Source organism: Giraffa tippelskirchi, chromosome 13, assembly GCF_054371585.1.
Source record: "Giraffa tippelskirchi isolate mGirTip1 chromosome 13, T2T-mGirTip1v1.2.pri, whole genome shotgun sequence".
Lineage (NCBI taxonomy): Eukaryota > Metazoa > Chordata > Mammalia > Artiodactyla > Giraffidae > Giraffa > Giraffa tippelskirchi.
The window spans coordinates 13,157,632-13,185,308 of NC_137287.1; the positions used below are offsets into that span (position 1 = coordinate 13,157,632).

General features: G+C 43.1%; 1 protein-coding gene across 8 annotated transcripts in view; it reads right to left on the reverse strand.

Annotated features, from left to right (window-relative positions):
* CALN1 (calneuron 1) overlaps positions 1-27,677 on the reverse strand; it is a 693,518-nt gene that overhangs the window by 172,673 nt on the left and 493,168 nt on the right. For all 8 annotated transcript variants that reach the window (XR_014073438.1, XM_081558121.1, XM_081558116.1 and 5 more), the window contains one exon: positions 11,083-11,195. Coding sequence is in view for 7 of the 8 variants with exons in the window: in XM_081558121.1 (XP_081414247.1) it covers positions 11,083-11,195 (113 nt within the window). In the remaining variant the exon portion in view is untranslated. The remainder of the gene's footprint in view (positions 1-11,082; positions 11,196-27,677) is intronic.

Consider the following 27,677-nt stretch of genomic DNA (forward strand, 5'->3'; position numbering starts at 1 on the left):
TGAATGTATATCCCAACATAGGGCCTATAGTGTTCCACGAAAGCTGATCTTTACACAGACATCTCCAACCTCATCTCCTACCACTTGCCCACCAAGCTCTAGTCAAGCTTGTCCCTACTCAGGGTCCTAGAATTTGCTGTTGCCTCCCCATGGTGAACATTTACCCCGGAGGTTGCACAGCTGGTGCTTCCTCATGATTTAAGTGTAAGTTCAAACATCATCTCAGAGAACTCTTTTTCACACTCTATTTAAAGTTGTGTAGTACCCACCCTGAGGATTCCCTGTTGAAAAAAAAAAAAAAAATCCCCCTATCAATGCAGGAGACCTGGGTTTGATTCCTGGGTCAGGAAGACTCCCGGGAGAAGGAAATGGCAACCCATTCCAGTATTGCCTTGAGAACCCCATGAACAGTATGAAAAGGCAGAAAGAGAGGACACTGAAAGAAGAACTCCCCAGGTCAGTAGGTGTGTAATATGCTACTGGAGATCAGTGGAGAAATAACTCCAGAAAGAATGAAGACACTGAGCCAAAGCAAAAACAACACTCAGCTGGGGATGTGACTGGTGATGGAGTAAAAGTTTGATGCTGTAAAAGAGAAAGATTGTATAGGAACCTGGAATGTTAGGTCCATGAAACAAGGCAAATTGGAAGTGCTCAAACAGGAGATGGCAAGAGTGAACATTGACATTTTAGGAATCAGTGAACTAAGATGGACTGGAATGGATGAATTTAACTGAGACGACCATGATATCTACTACTGTGGGTAAGAATCCCTTAGAAGAAATGGAGTAGGCATCATAGTCAACAAAAGAGTCCAAAATGCAGTACTTGGGTGCAATCTCAAAAATGACAGCATGATCTCTGTTTGTTTCAAAGGCAAACCATTCAATGTCACAGTAATCTAAGTCTATGCCCTGACCAGTAATGCTGAAGAAGCTGAGTTGATTGCCTCTATGAAGACCTACAAGACCTTCTAGAACTAACACCCAAAAAAGATGCCCTTTTCATTATAGGGGACTGGAATGCAAAAGTAGGAAGTCAAGAGATAACTGGAATAACAGGCAAATTTGGCCTTGGAGTACAGAATGAAGCAGGGCAAAGGTTAATAGAGTTTTGCCAAGAGAACGCACTAGTCATAGCAAACACCCTCTTCAACAACACAAGAGAAGACTCTGCACATGGACGTTACCAGATGGTCAATACTGAAATCAGATTGATTATATTCTTTGCAGCCAAAGATGGAAAAGCTCTACACGGTCAGCAAAAACAAGACTGGGAGCTGACTGTGGCTCAGACCATGAACACTTTATTGCCAAATTTAGACTTAAATTGAAGAAAGTAGGGAAAACCACTAGACCATTCAGGTATGACCTAAATCAAATCCCTTACGATTACACAGTGGAAGTAACAAATAGATTCAGGGACTAGATCTGATAGACAGAGTGCCTGAAGAACTATGGATGGAGGTTCGTGCCATTGTACAGGAGGCAGTGATCAAGACCATCCCCAAGAAAAAGAAATGCAAAAAGGCAAAATGGTTGTCTGAGGAGGCCTTACAAATAGCTGTGAAAAGAAGGGAAGCAAAAGGCGAAGGAGAAAAGGAAATATATACCCATTTGTATGCAGAGATTCAAAGAATAGCAAGGGGAGATAAGAAAGCCTTCCTCAGTGATCAATGCAAAGAAATAGAGGAAAACAACAGAATGGGAAGGACTAGAGATCTCTTCAAGAAAATTAGAGATACCAAGGGAACATTTCATGCAAAGATGGGCTCGATAAAGGACAGAAATGGTATGGACCTAACAGAAGCAGAAGATATTAAGAAGAGGTGGCAAGAATACACAGAAGAACTATACAAAAAAGATCTTCATGACCCAGATAATCACCCAGGTGATCACTCACCTAGAGCCAGACATCCTGGAATGTGAAGTCAAGTGGGCCTTAGGAAGCATCACTATGAACAGAGATAGTGGAGGTGATGGAATTCCAGTTGAGCTATTTCAAATCCTAAAAGATGATGCTGTGAAAGTGCTGCATTCAATATGCCAGCAGATTTGGAAAACTCTGCAGTGGCCACAGGACTGGAAAAGGTCAGTTTTCATTCCAATCCCAAAGAGAGGCAATGCCAAAGAATGTTCAAACTACCACACAATTGCACTCATCTCACACGCTAGCAAAATAATGCTCAAGATTCTACAAGCCAGGCTTCAATAGTACATGAACCATGAACCTCTAGATGTTCAAGCTGGATTTAGAAAAGGCAGAGGAAACAGAGATCAAATTGCCAACATCCACTGGATCATCGAAAAAGGAAGAGAGTTCCAGAAAAACATCTACTTCTGCTTTATTGACTATGCCAAAGCCTTTGACTGTGTGGATCACAACAAACTGTGGAAAATTCTTTAAGAGATGGGAATACCAGACCACCTGACCTGCCTCCTGAGAAATCTGTATGCAGGTCAGGAAGCAACAGTTAGAACTGGACATGGAACAACAGACTGGTTCCAAATTAAGAAAGGAATATGTCAAGGCTGTATATTGTCACCCCACTTATTTAACTTATATGCAGATTATATCATGAGAAATGCTGGGCTGGATGAAGCACAAGCTGGTATTAAGATTGCCGGGAGAAATGTCAATAACCTCAGATATGCAGATGACACCACCCTTATGGCAGAAAGCAAAGAAGAACTAAAGAGACTCTTGATGAAAGTGAAAGAGGAGAGTGAAAAAGTTGGTTTAAAACTCAACATTCAGAAAACTGAGATCAGTAATGGGCATCTGGTCCCATTACTTCACAGGAAATAGATGGGGAAACAATGGAAACAGTGTCAGACTTTATCTTTTTGGGCTCCAAAATCACTGCAGATGGTGACTGCAGCCATGAAATTAAAAGACACTTGCTCCTTTGAAGAAAAGTTATGAGCAACCTAGACAGCAATATAACAGCGTATATTAAAAAGCAGAGACATTACTTTGCCGACAATGGTCCGTCTAGTCAAAGTTATGGTTTTTCCAGTAGTCATGTATGGATGTATGGATGGGAGAGTTGGACTATAAAGAAAGCTGAGCACCAAATAATTGATGCTTTTGAACTGTGGTGCTGGAGAAGACTCTTGAGAGCCCCATGGACAGCAAGGAGATACAACCAGTTCATCCTAAAGGAAATCAATTCTGAATATTCATCGGAAGGACTGACGCTGAAGCTGAAACTCCAATACTTTGGCCACCTGATACGAAGAAATGACTCATTTGAAAAGATCCTGATGCTGGGAAAGATTGAAGGTGGGAGAAGGGGATGACAGAGGATGAGATGGTTGGATGGCATCACTGACTCAATGGACATGAGTTTGAGTAAGCTCTGGGAGTTGGTGATGGACAGGGAATCCTGACATGGTGTAGTCCATGGGGTCACAAAGAGTTGGACATGACTGAGCGACTGAACTGAACTGAACTGGCATTGCCTTTCTTTGGGATGGGAATGAAAACTGACCTTTTCCAGTCCGGTGGCCACTGCTGAGTTTTCAAAATTTGCTGGCATACTGAGTGTAGCACTTTCACAGCATCATCTTTTAGGATTTGAAATAATTCACCTGGAGTTCTATCACCTCTACTAGCTCTGTTCACAGTGATGCTTCCTAAGGCCCACTTGACTTCGCATTCCAGGATGTCTGGCTCTAGGTTAGTGATCACACCATCATGGTTATCTAGGTCATGAAGATCTTTTTTGTATAGTTCTTCTGTGTATTCTTGCCACCTCTTCTTAATATCTTCTGCTTCTGTTAGGCCCATACTGTTTCTGTCCTTTATTGTGTTCATCTTTGCATGAAATGTTCCCTTGGTATCTCTAATTTTCATGAAGAGATCTCTAGTCTTTCCCATTCTATTGTTTTCCTCTATTTCTTTGCATTGATTACTGAGGAAGGCTTTCTTATCTCTCCTTGCTGTTCTTTGGAACTCTGCATTCAAACGGGTATTCCTTTCCTTTTCTCCTTTGCCTTTCACTTCTCTTCTTTGCTCAGGTATTGGTAAGGCCTCATCAGGCAACCATGTTGCCTTTTTGCATTTCTTTTTCTTGGGGATGGTCTTGATCACTGCCTCCTGTACAATGTCATGAACCTGTGTCCATAGCTCTTCAGGCACTTTGTCTATCAGATCTAATTCCTTGAATCTATTTGTTACTTCCACTGTATAATCGTAAGGGATTTGATTTAGGTCATACCTGAATGGTCTAGTGGTTTTCCCTAGATGGTTGGATGGCATCACCCACGTGAGGGACATGAGTTTGAGTAGGCTCAGGGAGTTGGTGATGGACAGGGAAGCCTGCGGTGCTGCAGTCCATGTGGTCGCAAAGAGTCGGGCACGACTGAGTGACTGAACTGATCTGAACCGTGGATTTTAGAGGATTCATCAGCCTGACCCCAAGAGGTCTCCACCGGCTCCACACCTGCCTTATTTCTTTCTCTCTTCCCTCTGAACTTGAACGTTAGATATTACCCTTACTAGACCCAGTCCCCTTTTAGATAACTTTGAATGAAAATTCTATTGTTTCCTGAGGTCGACACTATATTCATATTACACACTGACCCTGTGTGTTAAGACTTTTAAGTAGATTAAATAAAGAAAATAACTTTACATGGTAATAACTTTATATGGGAAGATTCCACTAGACATAAGAATTAAGTCACTGGTGCCAGGACTTTCCTGGATAATATGACCAGTGACTTTTTCCTCTTTTTGCCTGAAGTCACCTTCAGCCCAACCCAACCACAAAGCTGATAACCCATCATGAATTTATTTAGAAGGGATATTTAAAATTACTTTCAACTTATTATTTTTTCCTGATTATGAAATCAATGCAGACATTCTTCTAAAGGGTGAGTTTTCAAAATACTAACTGGATATAAGGTGACTGGTACATTGGGAAACTGCAGCTGGCCTCAGGCTCCTGTGGCTTCTGCAACAAGTGGCCACCCAGCTGCTTGGGGTGACCACTGCTTCTCAGAGGCTTTGCCTGAATTCTTTTCCTCCAGGCAGCTGGCGGCCACCATTTTGATGATAAACTTTTAAACTCTCATGTAAATTTTGTGTGCTTTATTTACCATAGCAATGGGCACATGTATTAGAAAATCTAATCACTTTTTTTTGCCAATGAAAACAGTTGTTTGACAACGTGATTTTGTTAACTTCATTGAATAATAACAGAATAGATCCTATGGCCTAATTGTAGAAATTTCAGAAACTACATACAAGGATAAAGAAAATTTACATTCAACTGATTCCAAGTCACAATAATTAGTATTGTCAGAATTACTACGTTTTCCCCAGTTTTTGTCTCTGTATGAATATAAATGGATATATAATAGTTGTAGGACAAGGATGTAATTATACTGTAAATTAAAATCTCTAGATTGTAGAGTGAAAATACTATTTTAAAAAATTACACAATATTCCATATTTGTAAGCGCATTTTTCTACACCTCTAACTAATTTCATATGACAGAGTCTTAGATGTAGAATTATTTTTAATTACAGGGTTTAACATTGGAAAAGTTGTAGAAAACTATCACCAAATAGTTTTCAGAAAAGTTTTAAAATTTACATTTCTACTGGTAGTATATGAGTTTGCCCATTTCATCTCACTCTTGACAGCACTATTATATGTTTTATTCTTTTCCAACTTGATAGGTGAAAACTGTTATCCAATTACTATTTTAGTAGATATTCCTTAGATTTCTAGTGTGGTTGAGAACTGTTTTAATGTTTGTTTAAAGTAAAGTATCCATCAATTGTTATTTCTTATACTACTCATCTATTATCATATCTAGAGGTTTCCACATTGTTTTAGAAATGCTCTCCACATATACCTTACTCTATTGCTGTATTTTTTCCTATTACTTTTTAAACTATTTATTTCTTTATTTATTTGGCTGTGCCGGGTCTTAGTCGCAGCATGCAGGATTTTTAGTTGTGGTATCTGGGATCTAGTTCCCTGACCAGTGAGAGAACCCAGCTCCGCTGCATTGGGAGCTTGGAGTCTTAACAAACCCCTGGACTGCCAGAGAAGTCTCCCAGTTACTTTCTGAAACATCCTTTCAATAGTTTAATAGTTTTTATTTACAATTGTTCTGTTGCTTTAATGCTTAGAAAGGCAATTCCTACTTAGAAAATTAGTTACATATTGACATGTAATTCCTCCATCTTTTAAAACAGTTAAAACATATACTGTTATATGGACTACAGACCAATGATACTTATAAATATGGGTAAATGAGAGAAAAACCCAAATGACCAAGGTCTGAATCAGACCAATAAGCCTTATTGGATGTCTGCCCCATGTGCCAGGATCACTAAAATCTCAGTGGCTCTCAATCGTGGATGAACATCAGAGCCACTTGCAGGGCAGATTGAACCCAGATACCAGCTCCACCCCAGAGTTTTTGATTCAGTGTTTCTGGGGTGAGGTCCAGGTGTTTGCATATCTAACAAGTCCCAGGTGATGCTGATGCTGCTGGTTCAGGAACCAGACTCGGAGAACCTCTGCTGAGTTTTCCACGCTCCATATTTCGTAGGCAGTAAAATCGCTTTGGGGATTCAAGCATTCGCTGTCAATCTAACAGGCCTCGTGATGAGCAAGCCTGCTGAAAGCTATTTAGGTTCCTAAGATGATTAAGAACAGCAGCTTTGGATCCCAAACTCCGATAGAGTGGCACATTGACAAAATATTGAGGAGAGAACCATTCTGTTGGTGCCAGATTTAATGTAAGAAGAGACTCTGCCTGCTGGAATGCCTAAACTATTAAAACTATTCTTAAAAGAACAACAGTCAAAATCCTGGTATTTTCTAGGTCTTGGTCACAAGCAACAAACACCTCATGTGAATGAATATAATTTCTTCTGTCTCACTTGCTTTCCCTGCAAGTTTTATCCAAGGTCGACCTCACAGAGCAGATAATTTACAGATTCACAGATGAAAACATTGTAGGTACTTCATAGTTATTTGATGAGCTGGGAACTATATTTTCTTTCCTTTCATCTTCTTTTTCTGATTATACAAGTAATGCATGCCCATTGTCAAGCTTTTGATAAATACAGAAAGATATGATCACTCATCATGCTATCACATATGGAATGTCACTGTCAATATTCTGACATATTTTTTCCAGTTCTTTTATGCCTAACAGATTTGGCATCATATTGTACCTGGAGCTTTCTGGAGTGTTTCTTTCCTGTATTGTGAACATGGAATGTCAAGTGTGCTCAACTGCCCCTGAGTCAAAAATTTTATCTATTTTTATTTATTTATTTTTAAAAGATTTTTCGATGTGGACCATTTTTAAAGTCTATATTGAATTTGTTACAATATTATTTCTGTTTCATATTTTAGTTTTTTGGCCATGAGGCATGTGGGTTCTTAGCTCCCTGAACAGGGATCGAACCCTCACCCCCCTGCACTGGAAGGTGAAGTCTCAAACACTGGACCCCCAGGGAAGTCCCCAAGAGTCAACAATTTTAAACTCAGCTCCCTACCCATCCTAGCCATGGGCCTCAGACCAGCGTGTAAAACGTCCCAAACAGAAGCTTGGGACCTGGGCTGGGGAGGACTTTCCTCTGGATCAGAGCATGGAACAGAAATCAAGAGTCTAGGATCAAGGCAGAAATAGAAACCAGAGAAGGCATGAGGCCAGGGCAAGAGTTTGGGGTGGAGGGACAGAGGCCAAGCCAGGAGAGATTCCAGGGCAGCAACTGCTGGTATTTCACTTCTGCCATGTCTCATCCTACCACTGGAGGAGGAGTGGACAGCTGGAAAGGATGGTGAGCAGGCCTGTGGGTGGAGAAGTCAAGGTGACAAGCAGGCCTTGATCTGGACCAAATGTGGAGATAGGTGTTCCAGGTACTATTATAATATGTTAGGATAATCTACAGTGTCTTGGACTAGCTGGGGACTATGTTTTCTTTCATCTTCTTTTTCTGATTATATAAGTAATAATGCATGCCCATTGTCAAGCTTTTGAAAAATACAGAAAGATACGATCACTCATCATGCTATCACATATGGAACGTCACTGTCAATATTCTGACATATTTTTTCCAGTTCTTTTATGCACAACAGATTTGGCATCATATTGTACCTGGAGCTTCCTGGAGTGTTTCTTTCCTGTGCACACAGCTGTGAGATAAACTAGACCCATTTGTAAACAGGCAGCAAGAGCTCACTCTGGAGCATGCACAAAGAGCAGGAAGCCCTGTGAGTTTCTTCGTTCTCAACCTCCAGATCCAAACCTGTTCCCACACATCCAATGCCATCCATTGAACAGATCCATTTGCTTAAATATTGATGTGTTTCATTTCTTAAATCAGAAACTATAAATTAGGGACTTCCCTGTTGATCCAGTAGTTAAAGATCCGCCTTGCAAATGCAGGGGACTCAGGTTTGATCCCTGATCAGGGAACCATGATCCCACATGCCGCAGGACAACTAAGGCCCATGTGCTTGCAACTACTGAGTCCACATGCTTTGGAACTCGTGCTCCTCAACAAAAGAAGCCAATGCACTGCAATAAAGACCCAGCACAGCCGGAAAAAAAAAAAAAAAAAAAAAAAAACAACCTGTAAATTAGTCAAGTCTTAATGAAGTTTGATTATACATAAGATAAAAATGTGAGCCAAGGAGCCAAGGTGATCTACCTGTACCTTCTACAGGTACAAGTAAGTCCTGATGGTAAGATACCACTGGCTCCTCTCCTAGCTAAGGGTGGGACTCCTCTCTCTCTCTCTTTAAAGGGAGAAGAATTTAACAGAAGTGTTGGTTGGACCTAGATCACCAGAGTCGCATGATCTCCTGTGATGCTGGTCATTACCTCTGCCATTTGGTCATTACCACAGTCTGCGAGCTCATGGCAGAACACAGCTGTGCACAGCACTGGATATCATGGAGGAGGAAAGATGAAGGGCTGTTGCGGGGATTCAGGTGAACCCGAGATGCAGATGCTTCACGGCATGGGAGCATCTGTTGCATTACATACCTTCTTGGGTACAAGTGGCCTCGTGGTGTGCGGTGCAAGTGACTGGCAGAATAAAGTGACTTTGAGGACCCCGCTACTCTGCAGTTGCAACAGAGCTTAAGTGTTGAGCATGAAAGTCCTCCCCCGCCCCCACCCTGCATCTGGCCCTCTCAGGCCCTCCCTCCCCTCCTCTCCACCACTAACATACAGCAAGTTCTGCTCAACTACATCACAGTAGTAACAGCCAACACACAGGACTTTGATGAATGAAGGAGAAGAAGACAATAAGAATTCCACAAGTTATTATTTGCTACGTAAGAGAGAGGTTCTGAACTGGCAGCCAAGAAATCTGTGAGCCTCACACCCAGAGGACTAAGTACCCAGGGAGAACAGACACTCTGGGGCATGGCCCTCATGTTAGTAGCTAATCAATTCCATCTTCACTGATACCAGTTTCCCACAAAGAGCCAGGGGCTCAAAACTTTGGGGATGAGCACCAACTGATAGATAGCCCTTTTTGCAGAATCCCATTTGATTTTCTTCTCCCCTTGGCCCTGTAGGCTAGAATGCCAGGAATGAGTGAGCCCTGGAGAGCAGACTTAATTTTCAAGGTGAGCCCAGGGCCTGGTGGGATCACTTCTCAGAACACAGAGAACATCCATGGTCAGTTTTCCTCTAAGGTAGGGAGAAACCAAAACCTGTAAAAAATGAAAGGCCGTGACAGCCGTGTCAGGCCAGGAAGCTGAAGCCAAATTACAGCCCCATTCCCCTTTGTAGTTGCCGGTCTCCAAGGTGGTCCTCAATGACCCCTCCTCTGGGTATTCACTGGGAGGAGTCCTCTCCCTCCACTGAATGAGGATGCCCTTTGTAACCAATAGGATAGAGGTATAGTTGAATTACACTGTTGTGTCAAATTCTGCTGTAGAGCAAAGTGACTCAGTTATACATATATATACATTCTTTTTCATATTCTTTTCCATTGTGGTTTATCACAGAGTATTGAATATAGTTCCCTGTGCTATACAGTAGGACCTTGCTGTTTATCCTTTCTCTACATACCAGTTTGCATCTGCTAATCCCAAACTTCCAATCCAACTCTCTCCCACCCTCTTTCCCCTTAGCAACCACCACTCTATTCTCTGTGAAGGACTGTCTCAAATGTCTTTTGTAAAACCCATAGTGACTGTTAGACTACAGGATAAGCAACAAGTTCTTACTAAGTACTTGTTGGTTATATGCAACATGATAGCAGATTAAGACTAGAGGTACACTGCCAACTGCAGTCCTTAACTAGATGAGAGAAGTATCTCTGGTTAAGGAAAAAAACACATCAAGAAATTAAAGAAACCACCCTGTGTTGGAATGGTATTTTATATGTCTAAACCATAATTCAATTTAACTTGACAAATTATACTCAAATACTATACTCAAATTTTAAAAATAATTATTGATGAGCCATTCCCAAAATTCCATAATCACAAAATAATAGCCATATTTTAAAATTAAGGGATATAAAGAAATGACTTATAGCACATCCAAATAATTCAAAGGTCATTGTTACTTGTAATTTCTAAGACAGCTTACAGATAGAAACAGAAGCAAATTGAGAAGTATCAAATACAAATTTTGAGATAAAACCATTCTGTGCTCTTGAGAGATAGGATCCAAACACACAAGGCAACTATATCATCCTCCCAGCAAGGACCTCCTGAACCAGGGATGGCAGTGACCACAGGTAATACCAATATGTCCTTCCTAAGTGTCTCCAGGGAAAAAGCTTTTGTGAACCAGAAGAGGAGGAATCTCATTTCTCCAAAATGCAAAACTATTTTTGCAATAAGGAATAAATAGGGAGATATTTCAGTCTTCTAAGACTTAAATGAGTATAGTTTTGATACTTGTTTTCAGGGGACCTAGTATGATCTCAACTTAGTTGTCCAGTTCAAGGAATGTATGTCAGTTGAGCCCAGAGGAGAGCTTCACACGATGAACAGAAGCTCAAGAATTCACAGTCAAATGTTAGTCCCAAACCCAAGTTTACTATCAAATCTAATCTTTAAACAAAGTCTTAACTCACCTGCCAGAATATGCTGTCTATTGTGTTTCCAAGAAAACCATCGCGACCTTCTGAAGACACCAGTTTGGGGCCAAGAATGGTCATGAATTCATCAAAATCCACCTGGCCATCCCCTGGAAGGAAAAGATATAAATATGAGTTGAAAAGTAGCTGAAATTGACATACCCAATGTTTATTTCATTATTTCACTGGAAATATGAAATAAACATCTCCATGAAATAAAATCATGGAATAATTTGAAATAATGAAATAAACATCTGGGAGTGGATGAATAAAATAAACATGAAATAAACATCTACATGCTTTTCTCCATGACATGACCTTGATCAATGAAGAGAGGGAACCATTTCTGAAAATTGTGCAACATTCTTAAAATACTAAAAGACAACCAAGAAACTGGCAATGATTAGTACCTCCAATACCACCTATCCCTAATCATTTGTTAGTATTTATATCTAAATCCCAACCAACACCTCCCACAACCTCACAGGTGCTGTATTTCCTGGACCCCAAGTTGCCTAGCTGTACAAGAGAGAAATCACACCTTTAGCCCAGTCTCTTCCTTCATACTGGTCAATCACACGTAAATTTAGTCATCAAGTCTTACTGATTTCACTTCTTAAATACCTGTAGCTGCTCTACCTTCTTCATTAATTCAATTGCTAGTCCAGTTCCAAAAACACTGTGGTAGGAAAATGCTTCCAAGAATGAATGTTCTAATAATAATTACAGTGCTACTAGTAAAATGACTTTTGTCCTCATATTCTCACCTCCACACTCTCTTCCACACAGTTGAGTTTACTTCTCCCAAAGCATATCTGATCCTGCTTTATAAACTTCAATGGCATCTTTGACCAAAAATAAGGACCCACCCACCTCAAGTCCCACTATGTCTTTTGACACCTTTTGCTCCCCACCTCTGCACAAGATGCCATGCTATTTCAGAGCTCCAGACCTCTGTACACGCTGTTCCCTCCATTTGTCTACCAGGTGATCTCTAACTTGTTTCATGAGATGGAGCTGAAATATCATGTTCTCTTTTAGTATTTTTCCTGACCCTTTCTCATCTCACTAGACAGAGCTGGGCAAACTTCTGTCTCTCCTACTAACTTAATGTGCACCTGTTTAGAACTGATCACCCTCTATCTTAGCCACTAACATGCATGCCTGTCTCCCACCTGGATTGTGAGCTCTGCAAGGCCAGGGACCCAGTCTGAAATGTCTCTATATTTGATACCATGGTGGGCACTCAACGTGCCCTTAGAGAATGAATGATGTCTCTTGCTTGTATTTTCTTTGCTCAGTTCAACATGTATTGGAACTTCCATGCTAGAGCTGACAGTGACCAGAAGATGAACTTGGGCCAACTTAGACAAAAGTGGACCTTCAGGGTATTGCCTGAGCCCCCATGATTCATCAGTGTGGCATTCTGCACCCTTAGGACTGCTTAGGAGGGTGTCTCCACCAAGAGTCACCACACCTTGGCCCCAGGTGAAAAAGACAGACCAGGTGGCTGCATACAAGCTTGCCAAAGTGCAGACACATCAATCCACTCCCAGAGTGCAATAGCCTTCCATGAGCCTTTGCTGAAAACCTGCTTCCAAAATTCAGGCGGATGTCATCATCAAGATGTCAATAATTCAGAAAAGACAGTCCAGGAACAGATCCCAGTGTAGATAAAACTTCCAAGAGGATAGGAGAAGCATGACAAGTCAGTGGGAAAGGAAAGACTGAGCCACCAAATGGGGCAGGGCAGTCCAAGGGCTACTGAGAAAGGGATGTACCTCTTACCGTTTGACAAGATGAAAGGATCTAAAATTTCACCCTGGCTGGTCATCATCAGCCGACAACAAGTTAGCATCTTGCCTTTCAAACTAGCAAATACTTCTAAAAAGAATACTGTTCAATGCTGGCAGAGATGTGGAGAAGACATGAGCTCTCTTATGCATCCCCGGTGTACTCATCCCGAATAATGACTAGCAGGATTCAAGATGCTGTGTCCTGCTGGTTCCTTTTCATTTAATAACTTCACTTGTAAAGAAAAAGACAAAGCGAGAAAACTACCTTAAATGCTATCTAGGATGTTTACCCAAAGATAAATCATCCAGTATTTGTGAAAGTAGAAAGCTGGAGGAAGCTGAGAATGGCCCAGTCTTGCTGGTATTCACACTGAGTTAGCACCACATGGCTCCCAGTCTAGGACAGTCACACTTGTTATATTCACACACTAACCAGCTGCTCACCCCAAGTTGCTCCTGCTAGTCAAAGCTGGCAGTGGGGACTTCCCTAGCGGTCCAGTGGTTAAGAATCAGCCTGCCAGTGCAGGGGACATGGGATCCTTGCTCTGGGGACTAACATTCTACAAGCCATAGGGCAGCTAAGCCCCTGAGCCAACTACTGAAGCCCGAGTGCCCCGGAGTCCATGCTCTTCAACAAGAGCAGCCACCATAATGAGAAGCCTGCATGATGCAACTAGAGAGTAGCCTCTGCTCACCACAACTAGAGAAAGTCGGCATGCATCAATGAAGAGCCTGTGTGCTGCAATGAAGACCCAGTGCAGCCATAAATAAATAAACAAAAAGCTGGTGCTGGATGGCCAAAAAGTCTCAGACCAGAAGATGCATTCTCAAGAGAGAAAGTGTCACCTTTAGTGAGATGGAAAGTGATTCTTAGGGGACAAAAATTACCTTAGGCATTACAATGGTTGGTGGCCCTCCTAAGGTTGCAGTACGTCAAGAGACATATGCACCCTATATCTGTGCTATTAAAATACCATGGGGTTGGGGCAACTAGAGAAACAAGTGTTTTAAAAGGCACCTGAGCAGGTGAGTGGCAGAACAAGAAGGAGGAGCAGGACAAGAGGAAGAAGAAGAGAAGGAAGAGGAAGTAGTTAGAGAAACACTAGACTAGATAATGTCGCAAGTACAGTAAGTCCCCTCCATGCCAATCATCAAGTTGTGAACTTTCAAAGATGCAAACGTGCATCTGGTTCCAGCAAGGAACCAGAATCTGTGCCATCAATGTCAGGCAAGAGTGAAATTGCAGCTTGCCCTCCGACAATCCTTCAGTTCCACCATCTCCCACCTCCTCTCCCTCCTCCTGTTGGTAACCCTTGATGCCAGTCCCCAGATGCCAGCTGTTGTGCTGTACTAGTATAAGATGAGAAATGTTTTCTTTATTTTTTGTGTTTGTTTTTTATGTATTAGTTGTGTGGAAAGAATTAGAAACCTATTACAGTACAGTATGACATAGCTGATTGTGTTAGTTGGGTACCTATGAACAAATTAGACTTAAGAACAAATTGGACTTACTAATGAAACCTGTTCATATGTAGGGGACTTACTGCACTGTGGTTCTCCTTCCAGGGACCTCCTTCCGAGGTGCTGGTCTAGTAACAGTGGGCATCATCCCAACTATCCATCACCCGGGGCAACGTCCAACAGTTCATAAAGGTTTAGAAGCGAGGGTGTGGATAATTTTTTCACAAAGACCTCATGAGACCCTATCTAAAATACATCTACTGGGCTGGGTCATACAAGCTCCTGGCCAGGGTATAGTAGGCACCACTCTCACTTGGGAGCTGAATGGAATGGGGTGGGGGGGTCCAGAGTATGTGCAATATATATTTCTCAGTGTATTAGGCACCTGAGCACCAGAAAGATGAGGCTGTTTTTAAACAATCTATCTTTCAGTTAAGAGGAGAGTGATCACCCACCTCTCTGAAACCTCCCCCCAACCCAGGTGATGGGAGAGCAGCATGTGGAACTGGGGTCCACACAGAACCTGGTCAAAGTCATCAGGGAGCACTCACAGATGATGCCTTTGGCTGAGAACATCAGCCTCAAAGTTGACAAGTTGAAGTGATGCTTCCAACCATATCCTGACCTCGGTGAAGGGAGCAGCTTTTTTGCTACTGAAACCCTTGACCAGAAGGGAAGCGCTTGGGTCATGGTGGGCAACCCCAGGGTGGTGCCAGCTACAGTGCAGGGGCACAGGGGACTTGGCAGAGCCTTTCTGCTAGTTGGAGGAGAGGTCTGGTTCTTGGAGGGATTTGTTTCTAGCTATTAAGCAGAAGACATTTAGAACCTCAGACTTTTTATTGGTCAAAATGTGATTCTCCATGGCCTTACTCCATTTTTTTTTCCTACTATCAGTGAGCCAAGGGAGACTTCTGCAGGTCCATAGTTGGAGAAATAAGAGGGATGCCTCTTTGACTTTCTGTATGTCTCTTGGGATCTTCTCAGCTCTGGCTCCTGAGCATGTGTATACTGCACATTTTCTGCAGACCCTCAGTACACAGACTCCTCCCTCACATACACAGCTTGGCACTGGTCTTGCCAGGAGTACAAGATTCTATTCAGATGGAGACTGAATAAAAGTCCTCTTCAGCAGATCCTAGTTTAAAGGACAGACTGAACTGGGAACACTCCATAAGCTATCAAAGCTGCTCCTAGCAGTCTGGCCCCACGTTCCCCCACCCCACCCCACCCCTCCCTGCATTCATCCCAAGAGTATTGAGAGGAGTACAGTTTCAGAGATATCTCCCTAAGTTCCTTATATAAAAACCAGCCACTGGCTGAGGCAAAGTCTGGGAAGTCTGGTGATGATCTTAACATCTAACATACTGAGCGTTCACGATGCCATGGCATCATTGAAAGACATTGCACAGCCTAGTTCATTGAAGTCTGCCAGTAGCCCATTTTACAGATGAGAAAACTGACACACAGAGAGGTTCAGTAACTTGCAGAAGCTCACACAGGGGAGCAGACAGTGATTCCCAACCCAGCAGTTTGCCTATGCTTTTGCTCCCTCTCAGGAGGCCGGGTGACGTATGACTCTGTCAGGAACACTCATTCATCAGACCCTGGAGTTCCCTGGCTGGGGAGTGCTGTGGCTCCTGGCACAAAGAGGCAAACTGAAATCTAAGTTGTCTTTTTGTCTAGCTATCAAGACTCAGGTCAGCTGCTGGAGGCCTTTCTTAAGCATTTAAAAGAATTATAATAAGTAATAGGAAATATTGATTTAACATTTGCTATATGCCAGACACTGAACTCAAGGTCTGACATATATTACTGTGTTTGATTCCATCCCAACACCGTGAATAGGTTCTGCCCTTCCACATTCTACCCTTGAGAAAACTTCAGCAAGAAGAGGTTAAAAGGAGCTAGGTCAAGGCTGGGCAACTAGTATATGCCTGCTGAGGGATCAGCTTGGAACTCTTGATATTAACCCCCATGTTGCAAAGCCTCTCTCTATGTCAGAGGCCCCAGTATAATTCCTGTTCCAGGTTCACACCTCTCTGGAAAGTCTGAGAGTATAATATGTTTTCCTACCTGAGCTTTTAGGAAGGAATTTAGTGGTAACTGGGAAAATGGCCTTTAGAGGCTTTTAACACAAATGACCACTTTCTGAAAGCTCTTTGTTCCCCAAATTGCCATTCTGCCTGCAATGAGGGTCTCAGTAATTCTCCTTGGAGGGTCAGTTCTCAGAGGACCCAGGTCTCTCCCATACAATCCTATAGGCACCCTCTTCCACCAGGCACGGCAGGGTGACATCAGGCTGGCATTCTGGATTCACGTGTCCCCTAAAGACAAACTGGGCATCTTCCCAGACCGCCCTCCCCTGACCCTTCACAGAATGCAGCGAACTCCGAATGCAAAAACTTCATTTGGTTAAATCATTTTATGAATCTTTAACAGTCAAGTAAGTTCAGAGCGAAACAATGAAACTCACTCCAGTAAGGACGCATTCCTAACCTCCCTCATGCTTCCAATATCATGATCCACTTAGCAAGACAGGCAGGAAGCTAACCTGCCCAGGACCACATCTGACTGCTTTCCACTGCTATGTAAGCCAGAGTAATGAACTTGAACGAGGGCAAGAAGCTGCAGGAGGGCCAGGACTGCACGACATTCATTAAGACCAACCAGCTGAAACTTTCGCCAAGAGGTAAAATAACAATAAAAATCCCTGCGAAATGAAAGGAAGGCAAGGCATATACAGAAAAAATGATGGGTAAAGAAGGGTAATGACGAGACAGCTTGGGAGGAAGAAGAAATGTCTGCTTGAGACTCCATTCCAATCAACTGACTCAATTCCAAAAGCACGGAGATGTGAGGTGTATGGTGGGGCAAGAGAGGGATGAAAAGACACAGGCTTACCCCCCAGGAGGTTGCAATCCATCACCCAGGGCAGAATCAAGTAGGGGCTGGGACTGACCTAAAAGCACTGAGCTAGGGCAGCACCATGGTAGGAGCCAAGACTCTAATTCAGAAATTCTCAATGGCTCAGGAGTGAGCTGAGAAATGGAATATTTCCTGCCATATCAGTAAACAAGGATATCACGGTCATCAGCGATTGCAGCCCTCCAACAAGAGGTGAGTCCTGAGGAAATTCAGGGCTGAAAAGAACACCTGCCATCTAGCAGCCATCAGATTGCAGGCACTCCCTACGGTGAGCCCTGAGGGAACATAGGGTGTGAAAATACAGGATACTGGCCCCAGATAGCTCAGGTGCATACGAAAGGAATGATTTCAGTGAGTTTAGACTCTGGCATTTTCCCATACTTAGAAAAGCGCTAAATTCCTTAACTCGAGATATCTGGTTTTCTTAATTAATAATAATCTTTTGATGTTCCTGATTGCCTGCCCTTTATTGAAATATTGTTGTTGTTGTTGTTTAGATGCTAAGTCTAGTCAGACTCTTTGTGACCCAATGGATTGTAGCCCACCAGGCCCCTCTGTCCATGGGATTTCACAGGCAAGAATACTGGAGTGAGTTGCCATTTCCTTCTCCAGGGGATCTTCCTGACCTGGAATCAAACCCATCTCCTGCACTGGCAGGCAGATTCTTTACTGCTGAGCCACCAGGGAAGCCCTTTATTGCAATATATCCTAGCTATATAGCCTATGTATTTAGTTCTTCCCTGGTCTCCTCAGAGTGGTTTCTCAGGGCTCTCTTTAATGCTGTCTCCTGGGCTATAGTCCTCATTTTGCCACAAATAAAACTTGATTTGCAGCTCTCATGGTGTGCACTTTCTTATAAGTCAACAGAACCCTTAACCTGTAAGGGAGGGGAGGTTCTAACAAGCTGAAAGAGGAGATGAGCACCCTGAATACCTCGTGGACCCCAGGAAGGATGTCGTCTAACTGGAGCAGTAACCACCTTCCCTTCATGCTGGAACAAGGACTCCTATGGGAAGAGAACAGGACAAGATAAGCCCTGCTTGTCCCTGATGCAAAATCAGTGGGAAGTGTCCAAGTGGGGAGTGAGAGCATCACCCCATCCACCAACTCCATCCAGTAAAATTTTTATGCCTAATGCTTCCACGTCAACCTCTTATAATGTGTTAGGGACTGAATTGTGTCCCCCCAAAATTTATTGCTTGAAGCCCTAACTCCCAGTGTGACTATATTTGGAGACAGAGACTTGAAGGAAGTGATTAAGGTTAAGTGAGGTCATAAGGGTGGGGCCCTAATCCAATAGGACTGGTGTCCTTTTAAGAAGAGAAACAGGGACTTCCCTGGCAGTTCAGTGGTTGGGACTCAGTGTGTCCACTATAGGGATCATGGGTTCGATCCCTAGTTAGGGATCTAATATAGACTTCAAAGCAGCTGGTGACACAAGCAAGGTTCTTCCTTGTGAAGGCTTGACTGTGGGCAGCAGGCCGGCTCAGCCACTGTTCTGAAAGGACTAGTATGTTCTCTCCATCCTCTGCCTCTGTGCTCAGAATTTTACATACTTAAGTCCTCCTAGTTCCCAAACTGGCCCATCGTCAACCTGCCTGTCAAAGCAGCACCAAGACCCAGACAGCCCCAAGCAGTGCACCTGCCTCCAGCAACCCAGCATCCCGGGAAGCCTGTTCCTCATGGGAGCTGGACATTAAGCAGAGCTTTTACATCTCTTATGCATCCTAGAATAATAGAAACGATGCTTTTCCTTCTGCTTTATATACAAATGGGAAATTGCAATTGACCACAGTAGAAAGTGGGCTTCCCAGGTAGTGCGAGTGGTAAAAAACCCACCTGCCAATGCAGGAGATGTAAGAGACATGGGTCTGATCCATGGGTGGGGAAGATCCCCTGGAGGAAGGCATGGCAACCCACTGCAGTATTCTTGCCTGAAGAATCCCATGGACTGAGGAGCCCTGCGGGTGGGCTACAGTCCATAGGGTCACAAAGAGTCAGACACGACTGAAGCGACCTAGCATGCACACATGCACAGTAGACAGCTGAGGGATAGTGAGCACAAAGGAGGAGCTGGTGGAGGGTGGAGGCATGTCCTAGCCTTGGCATTGCTCACTCTCACTTCCCTTCCAAACAGGACCAGGAAGTAATCAATAAGGCTGGTTCTCAGGAGGTGTGCAAAGTTCGTGCTCACAGCTGGGGTCCATACTCCTCTGGTATTGTTTCTCATCTATGCTATGGGTCCATCCAAGCCTGATCTGCTTAGGGTTAGCCCAGCCATCCTGCTGCTGCTGCTGCTTCTGCCAAGTTGCTTCAGTTGTGTCCAACTTTGTGCAACCCCATAGACAGCAGCCCGCCAGGCTCCCCCGTCCCTGGGATTCTCCAGGCAAGAACACCGGAGTGGGTTGCCATGTCCTTCTCCAATGCATGCAAGTGAAAAGTGAAAGTGAAGTCGCTCAGTCGTGTCCGACTCTTAGCGACCCCATGGACTGCAGCCTACCAGGCTCCTCCGTCCATGGGATTTTCCAGGCAAGAGTACTGGAGTGGGTCACCAGTGCCTTCTCCGCAGCCATCCTACCCCCTCTCTTATTTTCTACATAGGGATACAGCCCACGAGCAAGGCTGAATATGCACGGGCACTTTATTCCTTATTCCTACTGCTCTTATGTACACATCTTCCTCAGGGATTCATGAGGAAGAGAAACTGTCAAGACAAGACAGACCATGCATCTTACTAGCACCAAACTCATCTTCTACTCCAATAGCTGCAAGGTCATTTCTAACCTTCAGAGAATAGTGTAGACTAGAAAGTTTCAGATCTGAAATACATTAGGGAATAAGTTATGAGACAATGGATGCAGTGACTTCAGAATAACCTTGACTTTAGGATTACAAAGAACAGATATTGAGCACCATTTTATGGACTTGTTGGCCCTTTGGATAAATGTCTATTTAGTTCCTCTGCCCATTTTTTGAAAACTTTTTTCTACTTTATTTTTTACAGATGTTTTGGTGTGGACCATTTTAAACATCTTTATTTAATTTGTTACAATGCTGCTTCTATTTTGTTTTGTGCTTTTGGCTGCAAGGCATGTAAGGGATTTTAAGCTCCCTGACCAGAGAAATAAGTCAGTCTCTCCCATCCGGAAGCTTCCATAAACCTGTTATCTTTATCCACCAGAGGGTGGACAGATTGAAAACCACAATCACAGAAAACTAATCAAACTGATCACACGGACCACAGTCATGTTTAACTCAATGAAACTATGAGCCATGCCATGTAGGACCACCCAAGACAGACGGGTCATGGTGGAGAGTTCTGACAAAACATGATCCACTGGAGAAGGGAATAGCAAACCACTTCAGTATTCTTGCCTTGAGAACCCCATGAACAGTATGAAAAGGCAAAAAGATAGGACACTGAAAGATGAACTCCTCAGGTTGGTAGGTGCCCAATATGCTACTGGAGATCAGTGGAGAAATAACTCCAGAAAGAATGAAGAGGCAGGGCCAACGCAAAAACAATGCCCAATTGTGGATGTGACTGGTGATGGAAGAAGTAAAGTCCTATGATGTAAAGAACAATATTGCATAGGAAGCTGGAGTGTTAGGTCCATGAATCAAGGCAAATTGGAAGTGCTCAAACAAGAGGTGGCAAGAGTGAACATTGACATTTTAAGAATCAGTGAACTAAAATGGACTGGAATGGGTGACTGTAATTCAGATGACCATTATAGCTACTACTGTGGGCAAGAACCCCTTAGAAAAAATAGAGTAGGCATCATAGTCAACAAGAGTCCAAAATGCAGTACTTGGGTGCAATCTCAAAAATGACAGCAGGGCAAAGGCTAATAGAGTTTTGCCAAGAGAACACACTAGTCATAGCAAACACCCTCTTCAACAACACAAGAGAAGACTCTACACGTGGACGTCACCAGATGGTCAATACCGAAATCAGATTGATTATATTCTTTGCAGCCAAAGATGGAAAATCTCTACACAGTCAGCAAAAATGAGACTGGGAGCTGACTGTGGCTCAGACCATGAACTCCTTATTGCCAAATTTAGACTTAAATTGAAGAAAGTAGGGAAAACCACTAGACCATTCAGGTATGACCTAAATCAAATCCCTTACGATTATACAGTGGAAGTGACAAATAGATTCAAGGGATTAGATCTGATAGATAGAGTGCCTGAAGAACTATGGACGGAGGTTCATGACATTGTACAGGAAGCAGGGATCAAGACCGCCCCCAAGAAAGAGAAATGCAAAAAGGCAAAATTGTTCTCTGAGGAGGGCTTACAAATAGCTGTGAAAAGAAGAGAAGTGAAAGGCAAAGGAGAAAAGGAAAGATATATCCATTTGAATGTGGAGTTCCAAAGAATAGTAAGGGGAGATAAGAAAGCCTTCCTCAGTGATCAATGCAAAGAAATAGAGGAAAACAATAGAATGGGAAAAACTAGAGATCTCTTCAAGAAAATTAGAGATACCAAGGGAACATTTCATGCAAAGATGGGCACTATAAAGGACAGAAACAGTATGGACCTAACAGAAGCAGAAGATATTAAGAAGAGGTAGCCAGAATACACAGAAGAACTATACAAAAAGATCTTTATGATCCAGATAATCACCCAGGTGATCACTCACCTAGAGCCAGACATCCTGGAATGTGAAGTCAAGTGGGCTTTAGGAAGCATCACTGTGAACAAAGCTAGTGGAGGTGATGGAATTCCAGTTGAGCTATTTCAAATCCTCAAAGGTGATGCTGTGAAAGTGCTGCACTAAATATGCCAGCAAATTTGGAAAAGTCAGCAGTGGCCACAGGACTGGAAAAGGTCAGTTTTCATTCCAATCCCAAAGAGAGGCAATGTCAAAGAATGTTCAAACTACCGCACAATTGCACTCATCTCACACGCTAACAAAGTAATGCTCAAAATTCTCCAAACCAGGCTTCAACAGTATGTCAGCCATGAAATTTCAGATATTCAAGCTGGATTTAGAAAAGGCAGAGGAACCAGATATCAAATTGCCAACATTTGTTGGATCATCAAAAAAGCAAGAGCGTTCCAGAAAAACATCTACTTCTGCTTTATTGACTATGCCAAATCCTTTGACTGTGTAGATCACAACAAACTGTGGAAAATTCTTCAAGAGATGGGAATACCAGACCATCTGACCTGCCTCCTGAGAATCTGTATTCAGGTCAAGAAGCAACAGTTAGAGCTGGACATGGAACAACAGACTGGTTCCAAATCAGGAAAGGAGTATGTCAAGGCTATATACTGTCACTCTGCTTATCTAACTTATATGCAGAGTACATCATGCAAAATGCCAGGCTGGATAAAGCACAAGCTGGAATCAAGATTGCCAGGAGAAATATCAATTACCTCAGATATGCAGATGACACCACCCTTATGGCAGAAAGCAAAGAGGAACTAAAGAACCTCCTGATGAAAGTGAAAGAGGAGAGTGAAAAAGTTGGCTTAAAACTCAACATTCCAAATGGAAGATGGCATCTGGTCCCATCACTCCATCACAAATAGATGGAGAAACAATGGAAACAGTGACACACTTTATTTTCTTGGGCTCCAAAATCACTGCAGATGGTGACTGCAGCCATGGAATTAAAAGACACTTGCTCGTTGGAAGAAACGTTATGACCAACCTAGACATCATATTAAGAAGCAGAAACATTACTTTGGTGACAAAGGTCCATCTAGTCAAAGCTATGGTTTTTCCAGTAGTCACATATGGATGTGAGAGTTGGACCATAAAGAATGCTGAGCACTGAAGAATTGATGCTTTTGAACTGTGGTGTTGGAGAAGACTCTTGAGAGTCCCTTGGACTACAAGGAGATCAAAACAGTGAGTCCTAAAGGAAATCAGTCCTGAATATTCATTGGAAGGACTGATGCTGAAGCTGAAGCCACTTTGGCCCCCTGATGTGAAGAACTGACTCATTTGAAAAGATCCTGATGCTGGGAAAGATTAAAGGCAGGAGGAGAAGCGGACAACAAAGGATGAGATGGCTGGATGGCATCACTGACTCAATGGACACGAGTTTGAGCAAACTCTGGGAGCTGGTGATGGACCAGGAAGCCTGGTGTGCTGCAATCCATGGGGTGGCAAGGAGTCAGACACAACTGAGCAACTGAACTGAAATGAACTGACCAGGGATTGAAATTGTGTTTCCTTCACTGGAAGGTGATATCTTTACTACTGGACCCCCAAGGAAGTTCCCATTTTTCAATCTGATTATTTGGGTGTTTTGTTAATGTGTTGGACGATGTTGTTTAAAGATACAGACTTGCAACTAGTGGAGAAATAAGTCCCAGAGGTCTTACACACACTACAGTGATGGTAGCTAACAAAACTGTATTATAAACATTAAACTTGCTAAGAGACTAGGTCTTAACTGTTCCCAAAACTGGACAAAAATAACTGCACGACATGACAGAGGTGTCAGCTAATGCTACTCTAGTATATTCCATAATGCAGTATAAGTGAATGTTGCTCAGTTGTGTCTGACTCTTTGCAACCCCATGAACTATATAGTCCATGGAATTCTCCAGGCCAGAATACTGGAGTGGGTAGCCTTTCCCTTCTCCAGGGGATCTTCCCAACCGAGGGATCGAACCCAGGTCTCCCACATTTCCAGTATAAATGTATCAAATAAAAAAGAATGAGGATAATCTCTAATGTGTCTTCATTCAACTTCCATAAAAAAGTCTATGAAACTAGAAAAAGACCAAAAAAAAAAAAAATCACAGAAGTTCTAAAAGCTGAGGCTACCCATCAACCACTGGAAAAAATCTAAGGAAATGTTTGCTAGCCACAGTGTGGGTGAAGCAGATGGAGAAATAAAACGGGTCGTCTGTGCAGGCTGCACTCTTGAAAAGGCAGCTGCAGCACCTGCCAAGAAGTGATGGGAAGAGGCATGAGCATCATTCTTGGTCCTCGCCAAGCTCGGAGACCCAGACTCTGCAAAACCTAGAGACCCAGGCAACCAGCTCCCACGTGTGAGTGCCGGGTCTGCCTGGAAGTCTGGTACCTTGTTCTTGTTTCTTGTCATCCCCTTTCTCTCCTTCCCTGGTACCTCCATTTGTAGGTACAACCCCAGCATGTCACACGAGGAGAAGTTCCAGCACTGGCCAGCATTGTGCTACAGGCTCCAGTCTCCACGCCCTAAGCAGGGGGGAGACTGTGGGAACCCAGAGTGGAATAAGTGTCCGGAATTGTTATTATAGTTTAATATGCTGCTTCTTGATCATGATTCTTATCTTTTAACTTTTGGGGGTGCTGCATCCCAAAGCATGTGGGATCTTAGTTCCATGCCCCCTGCATTGGAAGAGCAGAGTCTTAACCACTGGATCAAGGGAAGCCCTTTGATCATGATTCTTTAACCATAAATGCTTCTCAGATTTAAAGAAGTAGTGAGTGTAAGCATGAAAACAAACCCTGTCCAGTATTCTTTTACTGAATAGTTACTAGTCACCAAAAACTACACGAGGTATGGCATACTTCCTCCCCATAAGTGGACATTCTGAAACTCAAGTGGGAAAAGAAGGTGGTCAGTGACACCACACACATGATAGTTGGCTAATTCTGGGAACCAGGTCTCCATGTTAAGAACTGAAAACTAAGGGAAAAAATAGGGGTGAGTCCAAAAAGAGAGGAGAAACATTATCCTGAATACCCAAAGAAAAATTTACTCTTGAAACTCACTATTAGAAAGAGAAGAAGGTTTAAGGAATACCTGCTTGTATTCCCAGTATGATAGATGAAAGCAGCCCTGTGCAGGACTTCCCTGGTGGTCCAGTGGTTAAGACTCCTGGCTCCCAATTCAGAGGGCCCAGGTTTGATCCCTGATCAGGGAACAAGATCCCACATGCTGTGACTAGAGATGAGGCATGCTACAACAAAGATCCTGCATGCAGCAACAAAGATCCCACATGCCACAACTGAGACTCAGCAAAACCAAAGGGAAAAAAAAAGCAAAAGAAAGAAAGAAAGAAAACAGTCCTATGCAATTAAGAGATTGTACAAACATATGAGGATGAGGTGAAATATATGAGTGGAAAGAAGATGGACCCAGCTTCAGTGAGGAGAAAAGGTGAGGACACCATCAATGCTCTAGCAAAGTCAAGGTCTACTGGGATCCATTGGCAGAAAACTATGACTTCTAACTCAAGCCAACAAATAGGTTCCCAGACCCATTATGTAGCGTCATTGTGCTAGACCTGGGCATGCTAAATGAACATGGAGGACATCAACACTGTGGTCTAGGAAATTCGAGTTCAGCTGGGAAGAGAGACAAACAAGGCATCACAAGTGTGTGTTGACTATAAAAGAAGTGCTACAGAGGCAAAAATCAGAGAAACTTGATATGATCTAGGACAGTTCTCCAAGGTAGGAGGAAGGGGAAAGGATGCTCAAGAACACTCATTGTGGTGCCAGAAAAGAATATCACTCCATCCTTATCTTTTCAATTTTTGGTATGTGTTAGAAGGTCCTTGTGGCTCAGCTGGTAAAGAATCTGCCTGCAATGCAGGAGAACTGGGTTTGATCCCTGGGTTGGGAAGATCCCCCGGAGAAGGGAAAGGCTACCCACTCCAGTATTCTGGCCTAGAGAATTCCATGGACTGTATAATCCATGGGGTCGCAAAGAGTCAGACATGAAGGAGCGACTTTCTCTTCACTTCACTTCACTTCAGAAGGTCCAAAATTTATTTGTAGAGTGGTGCCTGGATGTAATATGATAAACAGGGAGGGGGCAAGGATGCATGAATTGAAAAGGGCAGAAAAAAGAGGTCATTGTGTACTGGGAAAGCCAAAACCTGCACATATCAACTTGCTACTTATATGCTTCTTCTTGGTATATTCCTCTGTCTGTTACTTAGAGCAGTGTATTAGTATATTGATTTTATGTAAGCAAACGTAAGTGTTATTTGGAAAATATCATATTATGTTGGAGGGGAGAGGAGTAATTGCAGTAGCTGTAATAAAGGTAGCTGCTGCAGCAGCAGCAGAAATAGTTGTAGGAATAACCTACAACCCTAAGTTACTCTAAATAAAGGCAGAGGAAAATAAGAGAGAAAAGAAATGATGAAAGAGAAGATGATGGGGACTTCCCTGGTGGTCCAGTGGCTAAGACTCCATACTCCTAATGCAGGGGGTCCAGGTTCAATCCCTAGTCAGGCAACTAGAGCCCACATGCTGCAACTAAAGATCCTGCATGCTACAATGAAAATCCCGCACACAGCAACTAAGACCTGATGCAGTCAAATAAGTAAAGAAATAAATTTTTTTAAGTGGTGATCTCTATGGATATCACAAAGAAGCTGAGTTAAATATAATATCTCATCAGGACTTTTTAAAACTAGGAAAAGAATGTGTGTTAGTTGCTCAGTCGTGTCCAACTCTTTGCAACTCCATGGACTGGAGCCTGCCAGGCTCCTCTGTCCATGGAATTCCCCAGGCAAGAATACTGGAGTGGGTTGCTATTTCCTTCTCCATGGGAAAAGCAAGAGTGATCTCCTTAAAAAAGTAAGAGTGATCGACTTTAAGACAAGAACAGATATCCTCATACAGGGAGGAATCCCCATTCAGATAAGCAAGACCTAGGATACTTGCCATCATTTTCATTCAATATTGTTCTCAACGTGCTGGGTGAATACTATGATGTGAAATGGAAGTGAGAAATAACCACCCCAGAAATGGAGAAGACAAGATTATCACTATTCAGGGGGCAGTATGATTGTCTAGAAAGAACAACAGTCATTCTGGGAAATTTAGTAACAGTGGCTATGCACCAGACACACATTTAAAAATCAATAGTTTTCCTGTGTGACAGCAATAACCATTTAGAAAACTTAACGGAAAAGAGCCCAGAGACTTCTGAGCCTGCAGCTGGATCCCAACTGGCTCTCCCTCCCATCTTCCTGGCAAGTCCCCTCTGCTGTAGGCACAGACCCAGGTGGGCAGGGCTCCCAGAGATGATGGAGCACAGGTGGAGGGATGGTGCAGAGAAGGTACAGAGGGTCTGCAGTGCCCAGGAGCCAGCAGAACGGGGGCCGGCCTCACCTGGGAGTCTCCTGGAGAAAGGACCTCACCTGTGTACATGAGCCGGATGGGTGGCAGGGGGTTCCTGATCCACTGACTCCTAGCATTTGGAGTAAAATTTGCTCTGTTGGCTGGGGACTCCACGCTTCTGAGTAGGGAAGCCCCAGAGGGAGGGCTTCCCCCTGCATCCTCAGAAAACAGGCATTTCTTCTCTGCTCAGCTACAAGATGGAAACTGAGACTTCTCTCTCCCTGTAGCTTTTTTTTTTGTAATTTGATTTTTATTTTATATTGTGGTATAGTTGATCTACTGTGTTGTTAGTTTCAGGTTGACAGCTAGGTGATTCA